The following is a 25,604-nucleotide window of genomic DNA, read 5'->3' as shown; positions in this document are numbered from 1 at the left end:
ACTACCTTTGTTCCTTAAGCTCTCACTGTGGTGGATGGTGGTGTCTGATGTTGAAAAGAAAGCCAGCCAGCATGAGGTTCTTGTGTATTTCATGGACCTCACATACTGTGTATCTAGATTGTAAACTCCTTGTGGACATGGACCATATATTCTACCGTGTCAGTATGTCCAGGATAATGACTATTATGCAAAAACAGATGTTCACTAAGCATCGTTAAGTATGTAATGAATACCAGCTAAGTGCTGGTAGTCACTGTACTAAGCTCTAAGGATATCTCAGTGAATGGGACAGATAATGACTCCTGCTGTCTTAGAATTTACATTCTAACAAATAGTTTATTGAATTCATGTAATGCAGTAAAATGATGGCCCACACTGAACCATTTGAGCAGGATAAAGAATTGTATATATAAAGAGTTTAATCATTTAAGGTATGTTTGTTGTATGATGTTAGTGCATGCTATAAGAAGGAAGTAAGAGATATCTGATCTTTTTTCTCTTTGCTTTTCTTTGCAGATAAGATGCTCCAAGTCACTTGCAGCTCTCTGCAAAAGGAAAATCACTAGTGCTCTGCTCTTGCCATAATACCAAACCTTTTGACTTATGCATTGGTGCTGCAACACACTGGAAGAATTGCACAGAGGTTCCAGGAATACCTGTTTCCCCCCCATTTGAGTGATTCTTCATGGATGGAAAAAGATTTGAGTCTTAATGATTATCCTCTTTTAAACATATTCTCTGTAGTCTGAACTGCTTAATACATTAGGCCACTTACTAATGAGCCACACAGCCAGCTCTTGTCAGGAGCTGGTTGAAAACCGTGCTGTGCACGGAGCAGGAATGGCACAAGAAGATAGCCGCCGTGGTCAAGTGCCATCTTCCTTTTATCATGGTGCCAACCAAGAACTCGACCTGTCCACCAAAGTGTACAAAAGGGAATCAGGAAGTCCTTATTCTGTGTTAGTGGACACCAAGACGAGCAAGCCACATCTCCATGAAACAGAGGAGCAGCCGTATTTCAGGGAAACAAGAGCAGTGTCTGACGTGCACGGTGTTAAAGAAGACCAGGAGAGTTCTGATGACACAGAGGAGGAGGAGGAGGAGGAGGTCTCCTACAAAAGGGAGCAGATCATAGTGGAGGTAAACCTTAATAATCAAACGTTAAATGTGTCTAAAGGGGAGAAGGGTGTCTCTTCTCAGTCCAAAGAGACTCCTGTTCTTAAGACAAGCAGTGAGGAGGAAGAGGAAGAGAGTGAGGAAGAGGCCACGGATGACAGCAATGACTACGGAGAGAATGAAAGGCAGAAGAAAAAGGAGAAGACGGTGGAGAAGGTCAGCGTTACACAGAGGAGAACGAGGAGAGCTGCCTCTGTCGCCGCAGCTGCCACTTCCCCTACTCCCAGAGCTACAAGAGGTCGTAGGAAGAGTGTAGAGCCACCTAAGCGTAAGAAGCGGGCCACAAAGGAGCCCAAAGCACCAGTCCAGAAAGCTAAGTGTGAAGAGAAAGAGACTCTGACCTGTGAGAAGTGCCCCAGGGTGTTTAATACTCGCTGGTACCTGGAGAAGCACATGAACGTTACTCATAGGCGCATGCAGATTTGTGATAAGTGTGGCAAGAAGTTTGTCCTGGAAAGTGAGCTGTCCCTTCACCAGCAAACAGACTGTGAAAAAAATATTCAGGTAGGTCTTATCACCAAGAGGGCAAACTTTCCAGGATAGAACCTGGCTGTTTCAGACTCACCTGGTATCTGCCCAAGAGAATAAATACAGTAGAGGCTGAAGGGACAGTTTTCACCAATTTATCTTTTTTTTTTTAAAGCCCCTGCTTTGGTATTTTCAAAACCAGGCTTAACATTTTCTTTTGAAAGCATAAATTTAACTGACGCTGGACTAGTGGGAACCCAGGTCCATTGGAAAGGGGAATCTGTTATAGGTGATTGACGAGGAGATAAAGTCAACACTGACTTGGCACTGAGATTTACTCTTGTAAGACATGTAATATAGTTCATTCTGGTGTCTTCGCTGTCAAGGTGGGAGATATCAAGTAAAAGTCAGGAGTAGAGAGAGGTCCTTTTCTAAGGTTTGAAAGGATGCCAGGTTCTAGTGCAGCTGTTGGGGACAAAAACCATAATGACTCAGACTGGTGGAAATGGAAGATCTCCAGGAGTGAGTTTGCTTCTAAACCAGTGGAGAGATGACAGCACTAAATTTGTCAAGAGGCTAAGCTCATGGGAATATGCAAACTTTAAAGGAGGCTGAGCTGATTGAAAATATTGCCTACCTGGCGGTAGGCTTATATAATGCTACGGTGTAGTATTAAAGTAACACAACACGGTATTCAAACCAGGTTGGTGTCTTGAAAGGACTATATTGTGATAGGTTAAGAGGTGTGCTGATTATGTTGTGTGAACTATATTATGTTGAGCTATGTTGGTTTGCACATGTAAGTGCATATTTATGAATATGAATATTCATTCATAAAAGGTAAGTCTATTAATGTCTCCAAAAGATATCTAAAATAGACATTTCTTGTACCATACTTAAGCTGAACTTCTTGTAGAAGATGAAATCGTTTGGTTTCAGTGTGCTTCTTGGAGTACTCCTGATTTGGAATGTTCCCTATTTTTCATTTTTCTTTTCTTGTTTTTAATCCACAACTGAAATCATTACTTTAAAGAGGCTTTTTAAAAATATGAATTAGGGGCTTCCCCACTGGCTCAGTAGTAGAGAATCTGCCTGCTAGTGCAGGAGACATGGGTTTGATCCAGGAAGATCCCACATGCCAGAGCTAATCCCGTGTGCTGTGCTCTGGAGCCCCAGAGTCACAGTTATTAAGTCCATGTGCTGCAAGTCCTGAGACCCTTGTGCCCATGCTTTGCACCAAGAGAAGCCACCACGGTGAGAAACCTAAGCACTGACCGCAGCTAGAGAGTAGCCCCCGCAGCAGCAAAGACCCAGCACTGCCAAAAATACATAATTTATAAATAAGTATATCTATAAATTATATTTGCTAAAAATTCACTGCATTTTGACTCTCAGTTGCGACTTGACCTCTGGCATACTTGGTAAATAAAAGAAGACTGAATCGTGGCACCTGTCACTCAGTAACTACTGGTGCCGGGACTTGGTTCTCAATTGGTTGCAGCAGTTCAGGCCAGAGGAAGTGCGATGCTGTGCTGCACCCTAGGGGTCAGACTTAGTTCTGTAATGATCCATTGCTGAAAAGGTGTCTCTTGATCTTCATCTTTGTGTAGTTGTTTTTTGAGGTTTTTTTCTTTTAACTTTGGTTCACTAAGTACAGAAGGAGCTTTCTTGGTAGCTCTCCTGGTTAAAAATCAGCATGCCGGTGCAGGAGATGCGGATTCAATCCCTGAGTCAGGAAGATCCTCTAGAGGAGGAAATGGCAGCCACTCCAGTATTCTGACTGGGAAATCCCGTGGACAGAGGAGCCTGGCAGGCTGCAGTCCATGGGGTCCCAAAGAGTCAGACACAACTTAGCGACTAAACAACAAGAAGAAATGCGAAAAGAAAACATTTAATAAATCCTTTTTTTGTGTGATTGTATCCACTGTTCCTCACTGTAATTTCATTTAAACTTATAATTTAAGTTTTGTGGATTCTGCTGAATGAACTCTCTTTGCATTTCTAATCCTAATGACCTAATAACAAGTAAAAATTAAAGCTGTGCTCTACAGAATGAATGGCTTATAGAGTTTGTCTGTCCTTTCCTCCAGCAGTATCCAGCCAGAGGCTTATCTCTGTGACTCTTCTTGGTCCTCATTTCCTGGAGTGGCAGTGTGTTCAGAGATCTTTATTAAATTTTGTAGCAAGTAACAACTTTTTCCCTTATGTATTGCAGAGTCTGATGGTTACCTAGAACTTCCTAATACTGTTTTTAAACAGAAGTATTTTATTTTGATACGTTATGATATCCTAGACTAGTAATGATGCATAATACAGGGCAGTAGGTGGATTGCCTGTGTCTCCTACAGATGCCTGTGCGAGATCTGGATCTGAGCTCCTCAGGAAAAGGGAAGATACCAGCAGCTGAGGGGTTATGTTAAATTCTGCCAGAGGGAAATGTTTAATAGAGAAAATTAGGAAAATATAATAAAATCTCAGTAGTTTGTATTAATGAAGACTCTGAATATGTTCGTTAAGCTACAAAAATATTGTTATTCTTCCGTAGATCTATAACCATTCACGTATGCTTTGTTTTATCTTGCTTTTATGTTAATTTAAAATTAGTTTGTATCCTCTGGTAAACACATATTAACTACATAGTAACCCATGTGTAGGAAACAGCTGCTTACAGTAATCCATATTTTTAAAAAAAAACAAAACTTGAAGGTTCTTTTCAAAGGTACAATACTAATTTGATAAAAGCAGTCAATTCTTTGATATTAGTGGAACTTTGTATTTCTTTTTGTCTTACTTTTTGCCATTGTTTTCATACTCCCAAAGTGTCTCTAAAAAAATTCATCTTAGGAAATGGAACATAAAGATGTTGGTTTTGAAATCTGGACTTCATGAAAGAATAGCATTTGTTTGGGTTCTGGTCTGTGCCGCAAATCTAAAACACACCCACTTCATGAGACTTCCCTGGCAGTCCGGTGCTTAGGACTCTGCACTTTTACGCTGTATCCTGGGTTCAGTCCTTGGTTGAGGGAACTAAGATACTGCAACCCATTCAACTTGGCCAATTTCAGCTGCTGGTCCACAGGTGAGGCTTTCTGGAAACCCCTATAAGTAAAGATTATTTCTGTTTATCCTGCTCAGTGTGTTTCCTGTAATAAATCGTTCAAGAAACTCTGGTCCCTTCATGAACATATCAAGATTGTCCATGGATATGCAGAAAAGAAATTTTCCTGTGAAATTTGTGAGAAGAAATTCTATACCATGGCTCATGTACGGAAACATATGGTTGGTAAGTTGCTTTTCTCTAACACCTATAATTTTCCCTTGTTCTTTGGTGTGTTTTATGCTTCGAATTGGGCAGCATATGAGACACTGCCTTATTTGAATCAGTTTTGACTTGTTGAAACCAAATGCAACATGTCTTCAGTAAGCATCACCAGATTGGATGGTAGAATCTTCCACACCCAGGTTTCTTTTCACCATTGTTATTCTTTCAACTTTGCTGTTACAGCCTCACAGATTAGAGGGTAGTAAATTAAGATGTCCTTACAGTAGAACATGTCTCTTTTCCAGTTTGAGCCTTTTGGTGACCTGATTTTGAGTATAAGTCCATTCTCTGTTGCAGCACACACAAAAGATATGCCGTTTACCTGTGAAACCTGTGGGAAGTCATTCAAACGCAGTATGTCACTCAAGGTGCACTCCTTGCAGCACTCTGGAGAGAAGCCCTTCAGATGTGAGGTGAGCCTAGGCTGGCCCCCAGGCCCAGCTGTGGGGGCTGGCTTGTGTGTGTATGCGTGGTGAGCAGTGGAAGAGAGGCATGCCTTGTGCAAGGCACAGGCTGCATTTCCACAGAACCATCAGACCCATGTGCTGAGTGCTGTGTTTGTTAGCCCACTGCTGGGTAAAGAGCAGTCATGTTTAACACAGTGTTGACTTTCTTAGATTAGGTTAAACTTGGGACTAACACATGGTGAATTATTTTACTTTTCTCACTAATTCAGAGAAGTTGGATATACTTCAATGATAATTATTTAAGAAATGTTCCCTTTTATTAATAACTTAGCTGGGAAATACAGCAGAGCCAAACAGTTGACACAAGCAGGTTCTGTTTTGAGTGTGAAAAATAAACCTAATCTCAGACTATATAGGGTGGGCGCAAGTAAAGCTGCTATGCCTGGCATTCAAAAGTCTCCACTGTGTCCATTGCAGAACTGTGACGAAAGGTTTCAGTACAAGTACCAGCTCCGTTCCCACATGAGCATCCACATCGGGCACAAACAGTTCATGTGCCAGTGGTGCGGCAAGGACTTCAACATGAAGCAGTACTTCGACGAGCACATGAAAACACACACTGGTAAGGAATTCTTGAGAAAGGTACAGACGTGTCTCGGGCGCTTATTGATGATCACCTGTGAGTCCGTTTACTTAAAATTCTAAACCACAAGCCTGCATCCTAAGTGCACATGCCGCTTTACATAAATCTGATATTGAACAATACAAATTTATAATATTGAAAAATTAAGCTTTTATCAACTTATTTATTTCAAAAAGTATTGTTAGTGCCTTTTAACTGTGAGTTCCTTCAAGGTGATGGACTCTATTTGGGGCACAGGATCTCCTGAAATTGTATGAAACTTATTTTGTGTATGTGTATATGTTATTTTTCTGAGGAAAGGATTCTAGGTCTTTAAAAAATGGAGGATATTGACTGCTTTTAGCAGAATACCCTCTCAGTATTCTTACAGTATGATTGGAATTGATTTACCAAAATTCACTACTTTTCATGAACATAACCATCAACTGAGGTTAAATAATGTTTTAACTGCTTTATGTTTTCAGGGGTATATGCTTCATAGCATAGAATTGTCTTGTAAGCATTTGATCACCCAGCCTTCAGAAAGCTGGTTAGAATAATAGCCCAGTGTAAACACTGGGGCATTGTATCTCCATCTCATCTTGATGCTCTGGAATTAGATGTCTGTGCACAAACTGAACAGTATGAAACATTTTTCAAGCTTTTAAATAAAATCTAATCACAGAATTCTAGGTTTTATTAGTCTGCAAAGTAGCAGAGCTAGAAAGAACCACAAGAGATTATCTTGCTTAGCCTGCTTACAAGTGGTGAGGAAATTCTGCCCATGTCTGGATCTCTGTAGTTCCCATTTCTATATTTAAAGTCCAAGGAAGAAGGCCTGCCTGATGAGCTTCTTTCCCCTTCAGAGAAGAGCACCTCAGATTTTAAGGAATAAGCTAGAGGAAGAGTCATGAGAGAAGTTTAAGTAAACTACATTTCAAAAGGTAATGCTAACTTTGAAGCCTAAGCAGATAGCAGTATATATCAGAGTATTTAATAGATTCTCCCCTTAAAGTCTGGTGGTTCTTGGATAGATTCTCAGTTCTGCGTCAGTTTTAGGGCACAGTTTTTTGTTAATTCGGCAGGAAACTATTCAGCAGAAAATAAGTCTTTTTGATGGCAGAAGCTGCTTCACACTCACAAACAGTGCTTGGCACATAGTAGACGCCCAGTTAATGCTTGTTGCAAGCCTGGAAGGAATGTCCACCATGTGAGCCTCTGCCTCTGTGCTCACCTCTTCCCTGCCTGTCTCCCTGTGCTTCTTCCTCCCTGGACTTTCTCCTCCCTTTCTCCTTCTGTGTTTCTTCCTCTTTCTTCTTTCTCCTTTGTCCTTCTTTCTTTTTTCAGGCCCTTAAATGTCCAGAGTATGAAACTGAAGTGTACGTTTCATAATTAATGTATTTGTTGAATAAAAACAAAGTTTTATATATTTAACATATTCTTCTTTGACCAAATAGGCAACCTGAACATTTCCTATTTCTTCTAAAGGAATATAGCCACCTATATTCACTTAAATGTTTATTCTTCTCATTAAAAGTAGTAGTACATACTTATGAAAGTATATTAGAAAATATGAAAATTACAGTGCTCTATAATCTTATCAGTGAGAGATCACTACTGTTAACATTTTAGCATATATATTTTTTAAATTCTGTGATTTAATATATATACAGATATTGTGAAAAACTGTTTATATATTCATATATGTATAGCAAATAAAACAAAAGTTGGGTCTTTATCCTCTATTATAACCTACCTTTATTTTACTGTATTATGTCATTAACAGTAATATCATTTTAATGGCTGTGTAATAGTCCTTACAAATTTGTTGTAATAATAGCCATAATTTATTATGCACATATATGCCAAGTATTATCTTAAGCACTTTGCACACATTATCTCATTTAATCAATATAACCTTTACCACAGTCCTGTTAAGGATATTATCTCCATTTTATTTTACCAGTTCCCCATTGGACATTTAGATTTTTCCAATTTTTCTACTGTTATAAGTATTAATAGTACTGTGACAAACAACTTTCTGGCTAACACATCCATGATTATTTTCTTAGATAAATTCCTGGAAATGGGATTACTAGGGCAAAGGGATGTGTGTATTTTTAAGAATTGGTGGTATGTATTGCCAAATAGCTGTCCATATACACTCTTAGCAGCTGTGCGTGAAAACACTCATTTTCCCAACCCTGTCCAATGTAAATAAAATAATTGTTGAATTAATAGGTGAAAAATGGTTTCTTTCTGTGTTAATGTGTACTTAATTGCTAAGTAAGATGGAACATTTCAGTGCACTTGCTGGGCATCAGTGTATTTCCTTTTCTGAATTGCTTATGCCTTTCTGTATCCATCCTTTCATTGCAGTGTTTGGCTTTTTCTTATTGTTTATGGTAGCTCTTTATATAATAGCTCTTTGTGTATATTTATGTCCCCTGGACCTTGTTTAACAGCAGTATTAAAATACTTGCCCCTGGTTTGTCCTCTGCCTTTTAATATTGTTTATGATGCTCATACTGGGAAAGCACTGCCACTCACTAGCAGTGTGACCTTACCTGAATTGTGCAACTCCTGTAGGCCTCGGGTTCCATTGGTATCAGTATTAAATGAGGATGACAGTAGTACCTTGGAGAGGACCCAAGAAGGGTTAGCTTTTACAGAAGAAAAAAGATAGCTCTTTTACGGCTGGTTGGAACCACTTGTAGAGTGTTTTGGTGGGGATTAAGGCCATTGCAGGAACTGACATTGATTGGGCTATTTCTTTGCAGTTAAACAGAAGTGAGGCAGATCTTATCTAGGGAAGCGACCAGCCCTCAGGCAGGGTTTCCTGGGATGGTGTGGACACGGGGTGAGTTCAACATAGAATAATTGCTGATTCTCCTTGTACCAGGCATAGTGCTAAGTACCTAGAGATATAGAATGAATTAAGGCCTGGTTTTTGCCCTTAAAAAACTTATAGTCCAGTGATAGTAATGGTAATAATAATAGTAGTAGTGGCAATAAAATGCATTGAATGTTTACTGTGTATCAAATACTGTCGAATTTGATCAAATACTCCTCGAATTTTTAACTTATCACAGTAACCTATTATTATCTTGATTTTTCAGATGAGGCTTAGAGAGTAAAGAACTTGTCCAAGGCAATCTGACTCCAGAAACACATACTTAAGTCATTCTGATACAAATTTAATGAAGCAAGTAATAAAATGGAAAGATACACAGGACATGATGAGGGCAAAAAGCACCATCCCAGAGTCTGGTTCTCAAATTCCAGAATTTGTCAGCGTACCCAGTCAGGATCAGAGGGATTGATCTGTGCTAAATAGTCTGTGTGTGTGTGTGTGTGTGTGCTAAATAGTCTTTTTGTGTGTGTATGCTAAATAGTCTTAATGATATCTTAATAAAATTGCTAATTTACAATGAAAAGGCTGAATGATGGGTGGTTCAGAACTCTTATGTTCTTTGGTCAGAATATTCTTTGCCTAAAATAAAATTTATATTAGTTGCTAAATTATAATCACAAGATTGTCAGGGACAGGAAATTATAAGTGAGGAAGGTAATCATATGATCTTAATGGTGAGTCCCAACCTTCATTGAATTCAAGAAGTCATCAGTTCCATGACAAAGCAAAGTTTATATATCACTAAGAAAATGCTGCAAATTAAAGAATGAAATGCCATCGTTATGGTATATATGTTTCACAGATGTCAATATTGGGGGGGATGCATGTCTTAGAATTAACTAATATTTATTTATTGATGTTAAGAATCTACTCAGTGGGGTTACTGTAATGAACAAGGCTAAAACAGTCCCTAGGTTCACAGACCTTATTGTCAGCTTAGGGTGATAGACAATCAAGGCCTAACAGTGGTTTGGTAGTGAGAGCATAGTAAGTACAACTAAATGAAATTGGCTAGAATTTGATGAATTAGGGGAGGAGAGGAGGCAGGGAATATGATAAGACATGATACCTGAGAACAATAAGCAAGTATTGGATCACAGGATAAGCCATGTAGAAAAGTTTGAGCTTTATTCTAAGGACAGTTGGAAGTCCTTAAATGGTTTTAAGCAGAGTGTGACACAACTGTCTGAAAGTTCACTCTGGCTACACAGTGTGAAGAGTGGATTGATTGGAGGGTGGGGAGCAAGAATACATAAGCTGAAACCAGTCAGATGGCTGTTGCAGTAATCCAGGTGAAGGATTGTAATCTTATGGTAGGCCAGAAATATAGATATACAGATTTCTGATGCTGCTCACGGATATTCATAAGCAGACTACAGTGGTTACGTTTATTGGCCAGATCACTTTTTCCTTTGAACAGTGCAGAAGACAGCTAACTAGCCAAATTCTTGCTCTTTTTTATCTTCCCTGCAGATTCTCTCTTCATTTATATTGTGTGATCTTCAGATTCACTATAATACTATTTCTTACAATTAGGTTAGCTTTATCTGTATGTAACAGGTCACATCATAAGATGTATTGTATATGTGTTTCTAGTTACCTTGATGGACTTAGATGTTAGTACCTCCTCCAGCCACCCATTTGCTAGCATTTCCTTAAAATGGGACATGGTTGATTTCAAGTATTATATTTTTATTTTTCCTTGTTTCAGCCTCATTGTAATCTTGCCTTGAGGTTTCAGGGAAACTTTATCATCAGTCATTAGCACAGTTAAAAGACTGGGCCTAATAAATAATGAGAGAGTTAGGTGAGATTGTGGGTTTATGTCTTGAACAGCAAATGTGGAAAATTTGGTAGGATCTCAAGAAATGGATAAAAGATTAGTAAGTAGTAAAAAGGACTCATTTAAATTTGAACACATGGATTTGTGGTAGATCAATTCTAATAGTTTTTGATCTATCTGTGGCAAATCATTTTAGCCTGAAGACTACAAATGAGAGATGATTAGAACGATCCAGTATTGGACCCAGGTTTGAACACATAACAGAAAGTTACATGTCCATATATTTAATAAACTTTCAGTCAATAAAACATATAGTTGAACCAACGAAGTAATTAGTGAAATGGAGAGTGTTTGCCTGTATTAGATTAATAATCAAAGATTAGGTCCTTTGGCTCTGGTTCCATATGGCTGTTAGGAATGAAGAATATTAACTCTGGAGAGTCAAGGAGGAAAGGGTCAAGGGGATTAATAGATTATCAAATAGGTGTGCTTTTAAAACATTTTATTATACAAATGAATCATGTTTATCTTAGAAAACAGGAAGCCATAGGCATAAAAAAGAGAATAAAACATAATCCATAGGCATAAAAAAGAGAAAAAAGCATCACTCATAAACCCATTATCTAAAGATAATCACTTGTAACATTTGTTGTATTTTTTTTCAATATTTTCCTATATGCATTTTTCATTAAAAGTGGGTAACACATGCATACATTTTCATAACTTGCTTGTTTTACTTAATAGACTACAGATAATAGATTATAGATTTTCATGTTAACAATTACATTTCTATACTTTTTAAAATATTGTTTTTAATGACACTCTCCATTAGATAAGTATATCACAGTTGATCAATTCCATTTAACATAGAATTTTAAGTTTTTAATTGGAGGAAATGGATTAAAAAGAAGGAAAGCAAATGGGTACAGAATTTATCTAGAAAGATGAATGTGAATCACAGTGAAGAGTGGCAGTGATTGAATAATAAAAGGTAGGAAGATAAAAGAAATATCCTAGTCAGCAGATAGTACTGGTAACAGTGGAGAAAACTGGTCTGTCCTGATGGTTCAGTTCAGTCTTCAGGAAGTTAGGGCAATTCTAGCTTCCATTGAAGGGGAGGGCACCAGGAAATTTCCATTTTCAAAGGCAGAGAGAAGTAAAGACTGCAATATGGATAAAGAGGTGTTTGCCAAAGGGTTAGAAGTCTCAAAGTGAAGGAAAACAGTAAGAAAATGACATGCCTTTGTGTGTGCAGGAATGCACAAAGCATTGAGGTATAAAGTGCTGTGGTTTTTGTGTCTGGAGCCATTCTGCAGAATTTTAAATCCTGCCTCTCCGCTAGCCATAGAACCTTTAGCAAGTTTCTTAATTTCCTCATCAGTAAAATAGGGATAACAACATACCTCCCTCATAAGGCTGTCAGGATCACCAAAGGTTAATGAGATGTTAAGTGATTAAAACACAGTAAGTAAGTAATACTGCATATTAGAACAGTATGCAGTATCTTTTATTTATACTGAACAGAATAAGGACATCTATTAGAAAGAAAGGGAGCAATGATTGAAGTGAGAGCAAACTCTTGTAGCAGGAGCTACAGTAAAGATAGAAGCTACATACACTGAGCATTGGTGAAGGAATTGCTAAGTACAAGCCCATGGTCACTGAAGCACATGTGTAAGGTACTGCACACCATACCACAGCATTCTGGATGAAGTGATCACAGACACATGTTCAAACATCATTTTGTTTCTCCCCTATGACCCGGGGAGAGGAGCAGGCAAACAGCATAGAATAAGCAGTAAGTCCAAAGGAAAGCTTAAAAATTAATCCCTTAGAACCCAAACCCAAGTTCCTCCCTAGGTGCACTTAGAATTATGGGGTTTTGTTTCCTTTTTGGCTCCCTGTCCCAAAGGTTCTCCACCAAGAACGGTAGCCTGCCTTTCAATCCTCCCCACACCCGTGGGCGTTTGGAAATGGTATGGGGACATTTTTGATGGTCAGAATTTCTTGGGGGCATTTAGTAAACTGGATCCAGGACCACTGAGTGCTCTTCAGATGTGATGGAAGACTGCCTGCAGAGAAACACTGCATTGTGAAACCCATGTTGTAGGGTGAGTCAGTCCAGTATTTCCCCAAATACCAAAAAGTAAGCCACACGCTAAGGATTAGGAACGAGTAGACATACGGAGACTTATTTACTCCATGGGACATTTTCAGCAAAGTCCTACCTTGTGTTGGAATGTCAGAAATTGCTTACAGATCAGCTGGCCTAGCTTAAAGGCAGAGATTCATCTGTGGGCTTGATCCCCTTGAGCACAGGAAAGCCATCTGACCACTTCTTCCTGTAGGATGTGGAAGATCACTTTTGTAGATGCCTTTTTTTTTTTTTTTAAATCTTCTTTTACCCAAGCCCCGATGGTAGGTTGTATATAAGTTTTAGTTGTGTCTGCTGTTTTTTGTGAAGTCCCAACTTTGGGGGACTCTTTTATGACTATCAGAATATAATATGCAGTAAGGGAGAGAAGTGGTAACCTCCTTATCTAATATGAAGGGTAGCTGGAGCACATACTTGCCGCCTAGTGTGTTAATCATGTCTTTGTGTCTGTGTTCATCTCAGGAGAGAAACCCTTTATCTGTGAAATCTGTGGCAAAAGCTTCACCAGCCGCCCCAACATGAAGAGGCACCGTAGGACTCACACAGGCGAGAAGCCCTACCCGTGTGACGTGTGCGGCCAGCGGTTCCGCTTCTCCAACATGCTTAAGGCCCACAAGGAGAAGTGCTTCCGGGTGACCAGCCCCGTGAACGTGCCGCCTGCTGTCCAGATCCCACTCACAACCTCCCCAGCCACCCCAGTTCCTTCTGCGGTGAACACCCCCACGACCCCCGCCCCGCCCGTCAGTATGAACCCTGTGGGCACTCTGCCCCCTCGGCCCATCCCCCACCCCTTCTCACACCTTCACATCCACGCTCACCCTCACCACCCACACCACCTTCCCATCCCCCCCGTCCCGCACCTCCCCCCACCTCCAGCTCTCTTTAAGAGTGAGCCTTTAAATAACAGAGGCCAGGGTGAGGACACGTTTCTGCGGCACCTGGCAGAGAAGAACAGTGCAGCACAGCATCACTAACATCCATCTCCTTAAGGGTGTTCTCCACGAGTCACGTGCCCCTGTGTGAGCGTGCAGAGAGGGGGTTGGTGAGCCTTTCTGTAGCTGTCAGACTCTCAGCCGCCACCAAGAGCTTTGTCATTTTCTTGGTGAATCAGCACATCCGAGGGAGTGAACAAGAAGACCTTGAGCTCGCGGAGGGAACGGTCATCTAAACCAGGGAACCACCGAAGTAAAGCCCAATTTGCTTGCATTTTCTGGTGACGTTTATAAATTCGAAATACTCAGACTTGTGGAATTTTATAATTTCATATCAGCTGATGAGGTATGCTTGCTTTTATATCCTGGACTTCTCCTCAAAGAGGGGACAGGCCTGGTTTCCTTTGTACTAATCGGGAAGGCTGTGAGATTAATCCAGAGCATTAATTGTATCACTGTGTATCATAACAAATTATTTTCAGCTTTTGGTGCTGGCTTCAGAGTTGAGCTAGCTGTGTTTCACAGTATATCAAGCATTATAGAGAAAGACAGAAATCTTCTTCTTTGTGTAGCTCTCCTAATGCACTCTTTATTTTACTACAGAAATTATTTTAGAGTTTTTGTATAGACTTCTTTAGTAGTCTGTTTCTAAAATGAAATGTATTTCAATAAGCGGTGTAATTTTTTCAGTGTAGCTGGACCTATGTTGTAAAATAGAAAAATTTTTATAATCATCAAAATGTGATTCTTAAAGATGCATATAACTTCTATAGTTCAAAGTTATTCTTACATCCGTACAACTCAAAGGTGCTTCAGAAAGTAGATGTATCTCAGAGGGTCTCCAGACCAAGTTACTGCAGAAAGTGAGGTTTTGCTTTCAGAACTTGACCTAAGTCCTTGGTAGTTTTTTAATCTCTGCTTAACACTTGGGGGGTCTGTTAGGCTTATGGACGTGCTCTGTCCTCCATGTTCCGTTTGGTTCAGTTAGTGTGTTAAATGGAATGATTTGCAGGGGGTTAAGCCTTTTCCAGGGAAGTCACCTGAAGCTGGCCTGTTTTGAAAATCTGAGTCAAGCTGTTCACCATCAAGAGGAGGAAGTTGGGGAGGCTGTTTCATCCCAGTCACGTCTCACTTTCCTCAGAACTGTGTTCAGGTTCAACCTTTGTGGGATGACAGATTGAAGTCTCCTGCTACACTGCTTATTTTGAGGTTGCTTTGTTTTTCTAGAATTGTTGTGGAAAGATAAAATAGTACATTAAAATCAAAACATGATGTTGCTGATAGTGGCTGAGAAATTTGGATAAGAACACAAATGGGCTATGCCTTTTAAAATGTCTCTTGTATCAGTGGATATAGTCACAACATCAAACTGTTCAACACAGTGAAGATTGCAGTGAGGGGAAGAAAGTGACATTTTACTGCCCTGTCCTCTGCAAGTAATTACCTGGTAGCAGTCTTCTTGTGATAAGAGCCAATCTTTAATTTGGGGTAGATTTGGAAGAGTTTGTGCAACTTCTAAAGAACATGGTCAGTCAGGGGTTCATTATAGGAAAGGCTGAGCAGAAGGGCTAACAGATTATTTTTAACTGATCACATTCATCCAGACTCAGTATAGCTAAAAGTTTTGTAATTTTTCATGTCAGTGAACTGAGTTCCAGCGCGAAGTCTACTTTCTCTCTCTCTCCCTTCCTCAGTTTTTTTAATCTTGAAATTTCTTCATTTTTCTTTCCTCGGGCTTTTAAATATTTGCGTGACTCAGAACCCTGACTTTTATTTATTTTTATTTTTAATATTAAGTGTGCAGAAATATTTGCAGCACTTTTCTGGCTTATTAGCTCTGTGGTAGGAAAAACTGGAACTCTCCATTGAGGTTAAGTCCCTATTTTTAAAATGCTGCATTCTCTGCTAGCTTTTTGGTTTTAATACTTCCAGATTTTTTTCTTTCTGATTATTGCCTTTGTCTTCTATAGTGAGCATAGGAAAATTTGGGAGTGAGGCAGAAAAGTATCTTCAGTATCATACTTTTCTCCCTATTTTTGGATGTAACTTCTAAAGAATGCTGTTTTAAATGTTTGTACACATTCTTTGAACACTCAAGTACCCAAACCAATAAGAAAAGTTAATTATTTATGACTGTTCTATCTTTAGTGGCTGCCTCCCCTTACTTCCACAATTTCCTTGGCATTCCATGACAAGTTTGTGGGTATACACCTTTGTGTGGACATACCATTTTTTCATGTCCAAGCTTATAATATTAAAATGATTTTTAAGATGTAAATTGAGCTTAATTAATTGGTTATACCTTATTTTATTCTAAATAAATTTACAGTATTGGGCTGCAGTTCTGAATTCTAACTGGAGACTTACAGAATCAACCATTTTATGAGGTGTACTATAAATTACACACTGGAAAATCCAGGTAGTCATATTTCTTTTTTCATTCAAGTGAATATAGCCATAAAATATCTGCTACATAGGAAAACCAATACTAAGCAGAAAATCACTACCACCCTTAATAGAAGCAAAAAATAAAAAAGGATTATCTTTTTTAAAAAATCAGCATTGTCACACAATACGGTTCTTAGTGAAATATATTATGGAACAATCTGGAAACTCAAATTTTTCCCCTAGTTAAGTATACGTTCCCTGATTTGGGGTTTGTGGTCTTCAGGAAAACTGCTTAGAATATATTGGCTGCTCACCAGTGTCAGATTACATATGCCTAATGAAATGCATTAAGAATATTCATAACAATGTTTCTGAATAGAAGGACTGCAGGATGAAGCCTTAAACATATATGTGCATCAGGTTCAACTTGCTTAAGACTCAAACTCAGGGTTAAACATTTGATGGGATCCTTTACTAAGATAAAAGTTGTGTGGCATGTTCCCTCCCACCTATGGTACAGCACCCTGTGACTTCTTCAGAAATTATTACCTATTTGTTATCTGTTAATGAAAAAAAGAACTCTGGAGGAGTTTGAGTTCTCAGCCCTTATCTATACTTAAATTTTAAAGACAACAAAGGCCACATTTCAGCATTATATAGATATCAAATTGAGGCTGTTTTTCATGACTTAAATTTTACTTTCTTCAAAGGCTTGTATCATTGCCAGAATTAAGACTGACTTAGAAATTCCCAGCTTGAATTGATACTGCTTTTTAATTTTCTTTTTACATTTTTCTATTCTTTCGTGTAGATTTGTCGTTCAAATATAAACTCTTCCTTAGCCTAAATGAAAGGCTGCTAGTTGCTTTCTCAAGTTGAGAGGGGCAAGTTTATGCAGAGTTAGACTTTTTACATTTGAATGAAGAAAATAAGATGAACAGTTTAAAGCATATGGCTTCCTTTCCATGTATATTTGTGATTTGATTCCTATTTTTAGCAGGCAGGGAAGTCTCCATGTAAAACTTGACTACATAGCTCACAGTAGCCTTTACAGATCAGTTACATATACTTTTACAGTCTACCATTTACATTTTCTGTTCTAAATTAATGACTGAGCATGGACATTGCCATAGTCATACCATCTTTCTTAAGCCAACATTGATTGGAAGAAAATTTTCATGGTGGTTAAAATGTTCCCTATATATACTCTCTATATTTGGTTGATTGTCCCTTGTATTCTAAAGGCAAAATACTCTGAAGAGATGCTTGTAAGCTTTTGATTTTCTATTTCTTAACTTTTTTTTTTTTTTCAGTTTTTATGTTTGTTGAATGGATATGCTTGTTTAGCTTAATTTTTATTTCACTGGAAAATTTTAAATTTTAAGAAAATCAAGCAGGAATAGAAATTCACTGCAGATGTGTGTGTATATATACGTGTATGTGTGTGTGTATTTACCACATCTTAAAGATTTCAGTTAGTGAAATACAGAATGGTGGGTGGGATTTTAATGTTTGAAAAAAGAGAGGAAGAAAAACTGAAGTTAGAGAAATCCTTCTGTTTGAGCTACTGTATAGAAGAGACAACTTTTATTATTATGTTGCTGACCAACATGATGAACATTTTGATGCTGTTCCAGACTGTATGAGAAGTATTTGATGAAAAAGGGATAAATTACATTTAGGAATTTTATGAACTATGTCCCATTACAAAAACTCACTTGGATTTCTTCAGACTATTAAAATTGAGCAAGTAAATATTGGGTTTTAATTTTCCTTTGCCTGAACCCAGATAGGAAATTTCCCAAAAGATCTTTTTCTTTTTTTTTTCAGGAATGAAAGGTCATTAGCCATTAAGAGATACTGGCATTATTATGTACTAGCAACACCCTAGCTAACCTGCTTCTGTCATCTGTAGCATTTGTGACAGATAACAATGACCTTCCAACCCTGGACACTACCTCGATAAAGTGAACCAGAGATCCTCTCTAGACTTTCTATGGAAGCCATAAAAGTTGCCATCAAGATATCTACTTTCATAGTTCTGTACTTTTATACTCTCCGGACTTTTTATAGACTTTGTGATCAGATCTTTTTGTCTTAGAGGATAAGTTTTGCAATATTCAAAGGAAAATCACACTCCTTGATTGTCCCAGCTTTGAAGCTGTAACTCGGTACTTTTGTTTAAAGAATTCGATAGTATACCATTTATCATTTGCAGAATTGCATATCCAGAAAACAAACTTCTCTTCCTTATCCCCTAAGTGGAAGCTATACTGTTGTCAGAAACTACTTACAAAGTGGATTTCTACCTTGTTAGACTCTGTGTATAACTTGATAATATATGTATTGTCACAGTGTTCTTGGAGTTGTTTTTAATTTTCTTATGACAAGTTAGTGAGTGTACATCTCTCTAATCTGTCTCGCTACAGCTTCAGTCTCTCTCACTCTGTTCTTGAGTGCCTTCAAAAAGCCAGCATCCTGGAACATTCTTTTCCTGATCTGAATCCTACCTCTGATTATTTCATCCTCCATGATTATTGGAACTCACCTATACTCCAGTTGATTTGTCTCCACCAGCTCGCTGAAACCTTGGGTGTGAATTTTTTATGCATTTCTGTTTTGTTCCGTTTAGATTACACTTTAAATTTTTATTTATGTCTTGTTTCTTCATGTATTACATCTCTATTGATGAAATATTTTATCCTTATCTTACTCCTCATGTGTTTTTCTTTCACCAGAAACTAGATGGTCCTTTTAAATTAAAGGTCACTAAGTATCTCTTCCAAACATCTTTTTCTCATCTTAGTCTTCCTGAATGCCTCCCCTTTCTGAGTAAGGGGTTGTGAATGCTGCTGTTGCTATGCCCTCTTTCTATGTGCTCTCTCTCTCTTCTAGAAACATTTTGCCAGGTTGTACTCATAATTTTATTTTAATCCAATTTCAAATTGCTCTCTGGGTTTATCAGAAGTCCCTTACTGAGTTTTGATCTGCCTCTTATCCTATCCCTCAAAAACTTCAGTTACTTTCTCTTCTGCTTGTTCTCATCTAATTAATTTTTAAAATATTGTTGATACATAATATATGAAGGATGTAATAAAAAAGAGGTTTCCTTGTATTCTCCATGTGAGATGAGCACCTTACTGATAAAAACATTTTAGTCATTGGCTCACCGTTCACGGTCAACACTGTAGTTTGTGCTGTGTACAGGCCTCTTGCTCCCTTTCAGTTCTCCTCCAAAACTGAAAACAAATTCAATTCTTTCAAATGAGGAAATTAGATTGTGCTTTTTTTTTTAAGTGAAAGAAGGCTGTTGAGTTGAGTATGTTGGCCTTAGTCAAAATCTTTCCTTTCTGACTTGAAATGTCATGTCTCTTTCCTTAAAGTTAATAATTCTAATACTCAGGTTTTCAAGACTAACTAATAACCACATGAAGTGGGAGTCTAAGAAGGCAGCTGTTAATAACTTCTTACTGCTTTTTATCTGGTGACAGTATGTTATTGATGGGATAGTGCAAAATTGTGAGAATGCTTATGTTTGATAATGAATACGTTCTAGACATTTGAAGATTTCAGTGGCTATTTGGAATGGGAATACTAGTTTACAAAATGCAAAAAGTTGATTTCTACGGAAATAAGTAACAAAAGTTTCTTGTTGTTTTAAATCCTTTTACTTTTAATATGCCTTGGTAGTCCTCATTATTGACCTAGAAGTTTGCCTCTTTCATGTAGTAACTTTCTACCAAAAGCAACCACTTTGTATATCTGGCTTTTCTCCTGGGACTCTCGGGCAGTACAGCAGTGGGAGTGATGGGGGGCTCACACTGAGGAGCCACATCCCTGAGACAGACTGTTGGCTTGTTTCATGTCCACGTCTGTATGAGACACTTGGCACAGGTATCAAAGGGTCTTCGCCCCGGAGAAGTGTTGCTTCCACTTTCTAGTTTCACACTATCTGAGCTTCCCTGGTGAGACCAGGGATGTTACAAATTACTTGAAAATGATTTGGGGGACAGGGCAAGAAGGAGTAGGAGCTGAGTTTTCCTTCCAAAGTTGGAATGAAGTCTGGTACTTGTGTTGTTGGGTTTGGTCAACCAAAGAGCCTGTCTCTCTAGTGGATGTGCCAGAGAGTCCAGGTGTTTCTAAATATCCAGCTCCCTTGACAAACACAGCTTCCTTCTTACCTGCCTTTCACGGGTGGAAAGGGACTGTGTGATTGCAAGGCCAGAGACTCCAACTCACGTTCTGCATAGGACTTGAGGCTATGTTTAACTGCATTTGAAAGCTCATGGGGAAATACTTTATTCTCTTAGAATCTCTAACCTGACCTGGAAATACCTTTTCTACGCTTGATCATTCAACTCCTGAGACTTTTTCCAAAAGTGAAAAGGAAAGAGTATGTGGCATAATTTTGGTGTTTCCTGCTAGAGTCGTATCCCCAACCATACATATGCAGCCTCGGAGGAATTCTCAATCTTCTGCAAGTTTTGAGTACGCCTTTTCCTCTTTTCTTGACATGGGCGGTGTGATTCTGCTCCACCAGCAGTACTGGCTTTGTCCACAAGGGAGCAACAAAATACTTCAGCTTCTTTATTCTCACCTTCTAAAGCAACATCCCACTTTTAAGTCTCTTACAGAATATTCTGTCTTGGCTCAATATTTGTTTTCAGATCTTGGTTTTTAAGACATTTCCCCATATTACTAAGTGTTCAGCCTTATGGAAACAAAGGTTGATGTGTGGGTCAGGTGTCCTTGTGGGTCAGGCATCTGAACTGAAAGCCAGAACCTTCCCTTGAGGGATCTGTCATGTGCTAAATGCAAAGCACTCTCCTTACTTCTTCCTCCCAAATCCAGTGCAGGGCCATCATGTCTCTGAGAAGAAGAAGAGTGGCAGGGATAACTGGAGTATGAATGAGGAAATGCTTCTTCCCTTCTCTGCTCCAAGCACATGTCCATTATAGCAGAGAGCAAGTCATTGGGGTCAGCTCTTCATCCTGACCTGTGGGAGGTCTGCTGTGGCATCCACTCCGCCCAGTTAAGAGTTCAGCTCATGTTCCCTCTGTGTCAGTTATTTGTCTTCGGGCTCCTAATCCTCATCAGCTCTCTGATCACAAGGTTTGTTTGTGCTTATAGTGGCGTCTTCCTCACAAGATGCAGGTCAGTGATCAACCAAGAGGAAACCCCAGACCCTAACTATTTAGCCTGTAGAACTGGGAGGCATTTGCACCTGAAATGGCCTTCCAAACAGGTGTCTGCCTGGCCCTTCTTCCCCAGCCAAATCTGACCCTGAGTGATATAGGTAGACAGAGGCGTCTGCTTGTAACTCCATTTGATGAAAAAAAAAAAAGAAAAAAAAACTGAAGTTGTGATCGGTTCAGATAACGGGGCCAGGTGTAACTTGTTTGTCTTTATTTTTGTTTTCCCTGACAGTACTGAAATCACTTGCACTTTCCCTCATTTCTTAAAGAAAAAATCCAGTTTGCTTGCCAGGAATTGTTCAGCATTAGGTTTACAGAGTTTGTTGTTGAATGTTGAACATTTGTCCAAAGGAGTTTGACAAAACAGAAGCTGCTTGGTCCCTGTTCTGCCTGCTAGGTCATAAGGATTAAGGCCATGTGGCTGGGGTACTTGTGTCAAGTCCAGAAGAGGGCAGTGTCCCTCTCCTACCTCTGTGAGGATGCAGTTGAAGGTCAAGTTGGACTCATGTAGGGCAGGTACCTCTCATGCTGCAAAGAAGTTTAGAGGAGTCTTCAGTTGGGGAGGTGACAGGTAATGGGACAGGATCTCGTAAGACGGGAAAGACACTGGGGAGGGAGAGCTGCTCGGCCCCAGGGAACCATGGTGAGGGGGAACCACACTTCCCTCCCGCATCTCCAAATGTGCCCAGCTTTCCGGAGTCCTCTGTATTCCAGCATCCTGTCAGATCCCTCAATGTGCTGATTCCCCCCCTTGTGTTAACTATACCAATATTATTTTTTTAGCAATTGAAATGCACTTTTTTTTATTTCAACTCAATCATGATTTTAAGTATAAAAATTTATAGACTGTTAAAACTACTTTTTTGTGTATTTTTAACCACTTGATGTAGCATTGTCTATTTTATTCTTGTGAGACTCTGGTACAAGATGTGCCATTTCATGATATTTCCAAGATGCTGGGCCTTTGGATGTGTACGGTAACCAATTTAATGCTAATGTTCACAGTAAAAAAAAAAAAAAAAAAAGTAGCCATATCCATTGCGTGTCTTTCTTCACTTCATTTCTTCCTTATCCTCAGTTGACAGTCTTCATAACACGCTGTCCAGCCCATGAATCCTGCTGACCTCTGTATGAAAGGTAGCGTGTTTTCACAGCTGCTGGCCAAAGTTAGAGTGATTAGTTCTCTCTCTTCTCTGCTGCCTGGCTCAGGGCTGATTGGTTTCAGTAACACTACTCTGAACCTATCCTAGAAAACAGTGTTTGAAGAAAGGATCATGATTGGGTTCTGAATCAGTCTGAAGAAAAAGAAGCCAGATGGAAAGTGCTTAGAAAGCACATTCAGTGAAAAGCGATGATTATAAAATGTGGTACTTGGATGCGGCTCCCTTCCCCATTCATTCATGCACTCATTTGTCTGCTCCACAAATGTTTATGGAGTGCTCAGCACATACTGGGCACTGATCTGCCCACTGGGGGTTCCACCATAAACAAGATAGTCTCTGCTCGCATGGAGCCTGTGTTCCAGTGGAGGAAACCCAACAACAAGCAAGTAAATAATTCTCCAACACATGAGCTGTTACTGTAGCCACTGGAGGAGCAACCATTTTCTGCCAGGAGCCTTTCAGCTCAGGATGCACCCTGTTTCATTCAGATGAAGAATTCCACTGAGGGAGTTAAGCACATAGAAAGGAGAAACTTTGTTCAAGGTTCCTTTTGTTTAAAACCTTTTAGAATGGAACATAACTGCCCAAATCATAGAACTGACATTCTTATTTTCTGTCATTTTGTAACTCTGAACTAAATACTGATGTTAACACACTTTTTTCATGAATATAAAGTAGATAGCCCCTGACCCCAGCATATACTAAATCAGTGGCTTTCAAACTTTGGCTGTGGCCCATAGTAAGAAGTGTATTTTCTCATTAGTTGGCTATCCAATATATATATTGATGAGTTTGTTTGTATAAGTGAATTAAAAATTCAGAAAAATATCCACTTTGATATTTTCTATTTTTTAAATGCTGACCTTGAACTACAAAATTAATGTTAAGTCCCACTAAGTTCTACCTGCAGTTTGAAGAATCTTTCTAAAGCAGGGTATATATGTATGTGTATTATTTTATCCCAACAGCAGCCTGAATTCAATTTCATGTAGAATCTGGTTATTTTGACTGGGTCTTCCAACATCTTAAGTCTTACATGTTTCTATTTCTGATCGGGTGCAGACTCTGAAGCTCCTGGCACAGATTAGCCATTGCTTATTCCAGTGCCCTGCAGTGAAGACAGGTCAATCTTGGGCACACTGCAGTCCTATCTTGTGGGGCCTCTAACCTGCTGCCTGTACCAAGGTAGCTAGAACTACTTTATTGCAGTGTCAAGGTCTCCATGGTAAATGGTAATAATAGTGATCCTTCATGAGCCATGCCTCCTGTGTCCATACCCTTTTGTAGTCTTGGCCTTACCCCTCTCTCCCTTAAGCTCCCACTAGGAACTTAGTGGCCATTCTCAACTACCTTGAACCTGGGCTGGTCTCATGACTTCTTTGAGCAATAGAACGTGAGGAAGTGATGTGGTTCTGGAGCCTAGTACAACAGCCGCCTTTGTTCTCTTGGGACATGACTGAGGTAACTCAGGTGAAACCGCTGACTGACAAGAACTGCTGGAAACATGTCCCAGGGGTCCCTGTCAAGATTCCCGGCCTGTAGGTGAGGGCATCACAGACCCTTCAGCTCAGCTAACACTCCCAACTAAATGCCTGCTTCAGAGCCCAGGTGATGCCAGCAGAATAACTGCCCAGCCAACTCAGAGAATCACCAGAAATTATTTTTGTTTAGAAACCACTAAGATTTGGGGTGGTTTGTTACACAGCAATAAGATAACTTGGAAAAGCCCTAAGATTTAAGTCTAACAGTTGAAACTTAAGTCTAACAATTAAAAGCTTATAACTTTGCACAGTCCATTATGCAAGAACTCTGAGGGGCATGACCAAGTGATAGTTGTAGCTCACTTGTAGCTCTGCTACTTCTATTTCTAGTGCCTACTCAGCAACTATACACGCAAAGGAAAGAGGGGTTTCCTCATGTCCACAGCTGATTTCATCAAGAACATAACCAGTTCAAAATTCCCCTCTACCCAGACTTCTGGCCTGCCTTCTGTGTCCCCAGCCTTTTTCCTGAGCTTCCTGAGTTAGGAATTGCCTGGGTTTAGACCCCTCTGATTGGTACCTCTCACTCCCAGCCCCTGCACCTAAAGCTGGTAGCCCCCAATCTAGCTTTAATCTTTGCAACAATTTTGACTTTCCTGAGATGTTATTAATGGAAACAGTATAAGAAATAGAAACACATAGACGTGTGTGTGTCTGCAAAACTGGACTCTGTTTTTTCTCTCCTCTAACAGTCACTTGTATGGCTTCGAGCAAGTTATCTAACCACTCTACTTCCACATCTGCAAAGGAAGATATTAATAGCTCCTTTGAGTTCACTGTGAGGATTAAATAAAACCAGGCAAGTAAAATGCTCAGCTCAGTGTTTGCCAGGTAGTATTTGTGACAGGTGGCCCCAATGACCCCTACCTCCTGATATTTGCACCCCATGCAATCCTCTCCCCTTTAGTTGGGCTGGATTCAGACACTTGCTTCTAAGGAATTGAATATGACAGAAGTGATGCAGCTTCACTTCCAAGATTAGTTACAAGAAGACTTGGGAGCAAAGAAAAAAGACTCCTGGTCGTGGTCTCTCCCTCTTTAATCACCAGCTGCTGTGTCATGAAAACACTTAAGGCAGCCTATGGATGACTTGCCCAGGAACGGAAGCCTGCCAGCAACCACGTGAGTGAACTTGGAAGTGATCTTCTGAGGCCTGCCAACAGCCACATCAGTGAGCTTGGAAGCGGGCTGTCCAGCACAGTACAGTCTGGAATTGACTTAGCCCAGGCCAGTAGCTTGGTGATCCTGAGCCAGAGACACCTGTCTAGGCGGAGCTCAGATTCATGACCAACAAACGATGAAATGATACGTTTGTTATTTTAAGTTTGGGGGTAATCTGTGCAACAGTAAAGAATTAATACAAAGTATAAATGTTACATGAAAGCAGATACAGAAAACAATAACTGCAGTAGATACTGTGGTGTGCTTTTCCAAATTCTACCCCCCAAGTACCCCCTGCCCTCTCCCCCACCCCACTGCCACCGCTGCAGGGCCCAGGCACTCCTTCTCCCAGTCACTCCAAAGCCTTTGTGCCTCAG

General features: G+C 39.6%; 1 protein-coding gene across 2 annotated transcripts in view; it reads left to right on the top strand.

Annotated features, from left to right (window-relative positions):
* The window catches only part of ZNF652 (zinc finger protein 652), a 65,831-nt gene extending 43,447 nt beyond the window's left edge, over positions 1–22,384 (top strand). For both annotated transcript variants that reach the window (XM_040245642.1, XM_040245640.1), the window contains exons 2-6: positions 517–1,680; positions 4,780–4,927; positions 5,264–5,379; positions 5,851–5,995; positions 13,310–22,384. In XM_040245642.1, the coding sequence (XP_040101576.1) occupies positions 778–1,680; positions 4,780–4,927; positions 5,264–5,379; positions 5,851–5,995; positions 13,310–13,821 (1,824 nt within the window). In that variant the 5' untranslated portion in view covers positions 517–777 and the 3' untranslated portion in view covers positions 13,822–22,384. The remainder of the gene's footprint in view (positions 1–516; positions 1,681–4,779; positions 4,928–5,263; positions 5,380–5,850; positions 5,996–13,309) is intronic.
* The last annotated feature ends 3,220 nt before the right edge of the window (positions 22,385–25,604 follow it).

The sequence above is a fragment of the Oryx dammah genome, unplaced genomic scaffold, assembly GCF_014754425.2.
Source record: "Oryx dammah isolate SB20612 unplaced genomic scaffold, SCBI_Odam_1.1 HiC_scaffold_8, whole genome shotgun sequence".
Classification (NCBI taxonomy): domain Eukaryota; kingdom Metazoa; phylum Chordata; class Mammalia; order Artiodactyla; family Bovidae; genus Oryx; species Oryx dammah.
Note: the sequence above shows the minus strand (reverse complement) of the source record. Positions and strands in the feature narration are given on the sequence as shown.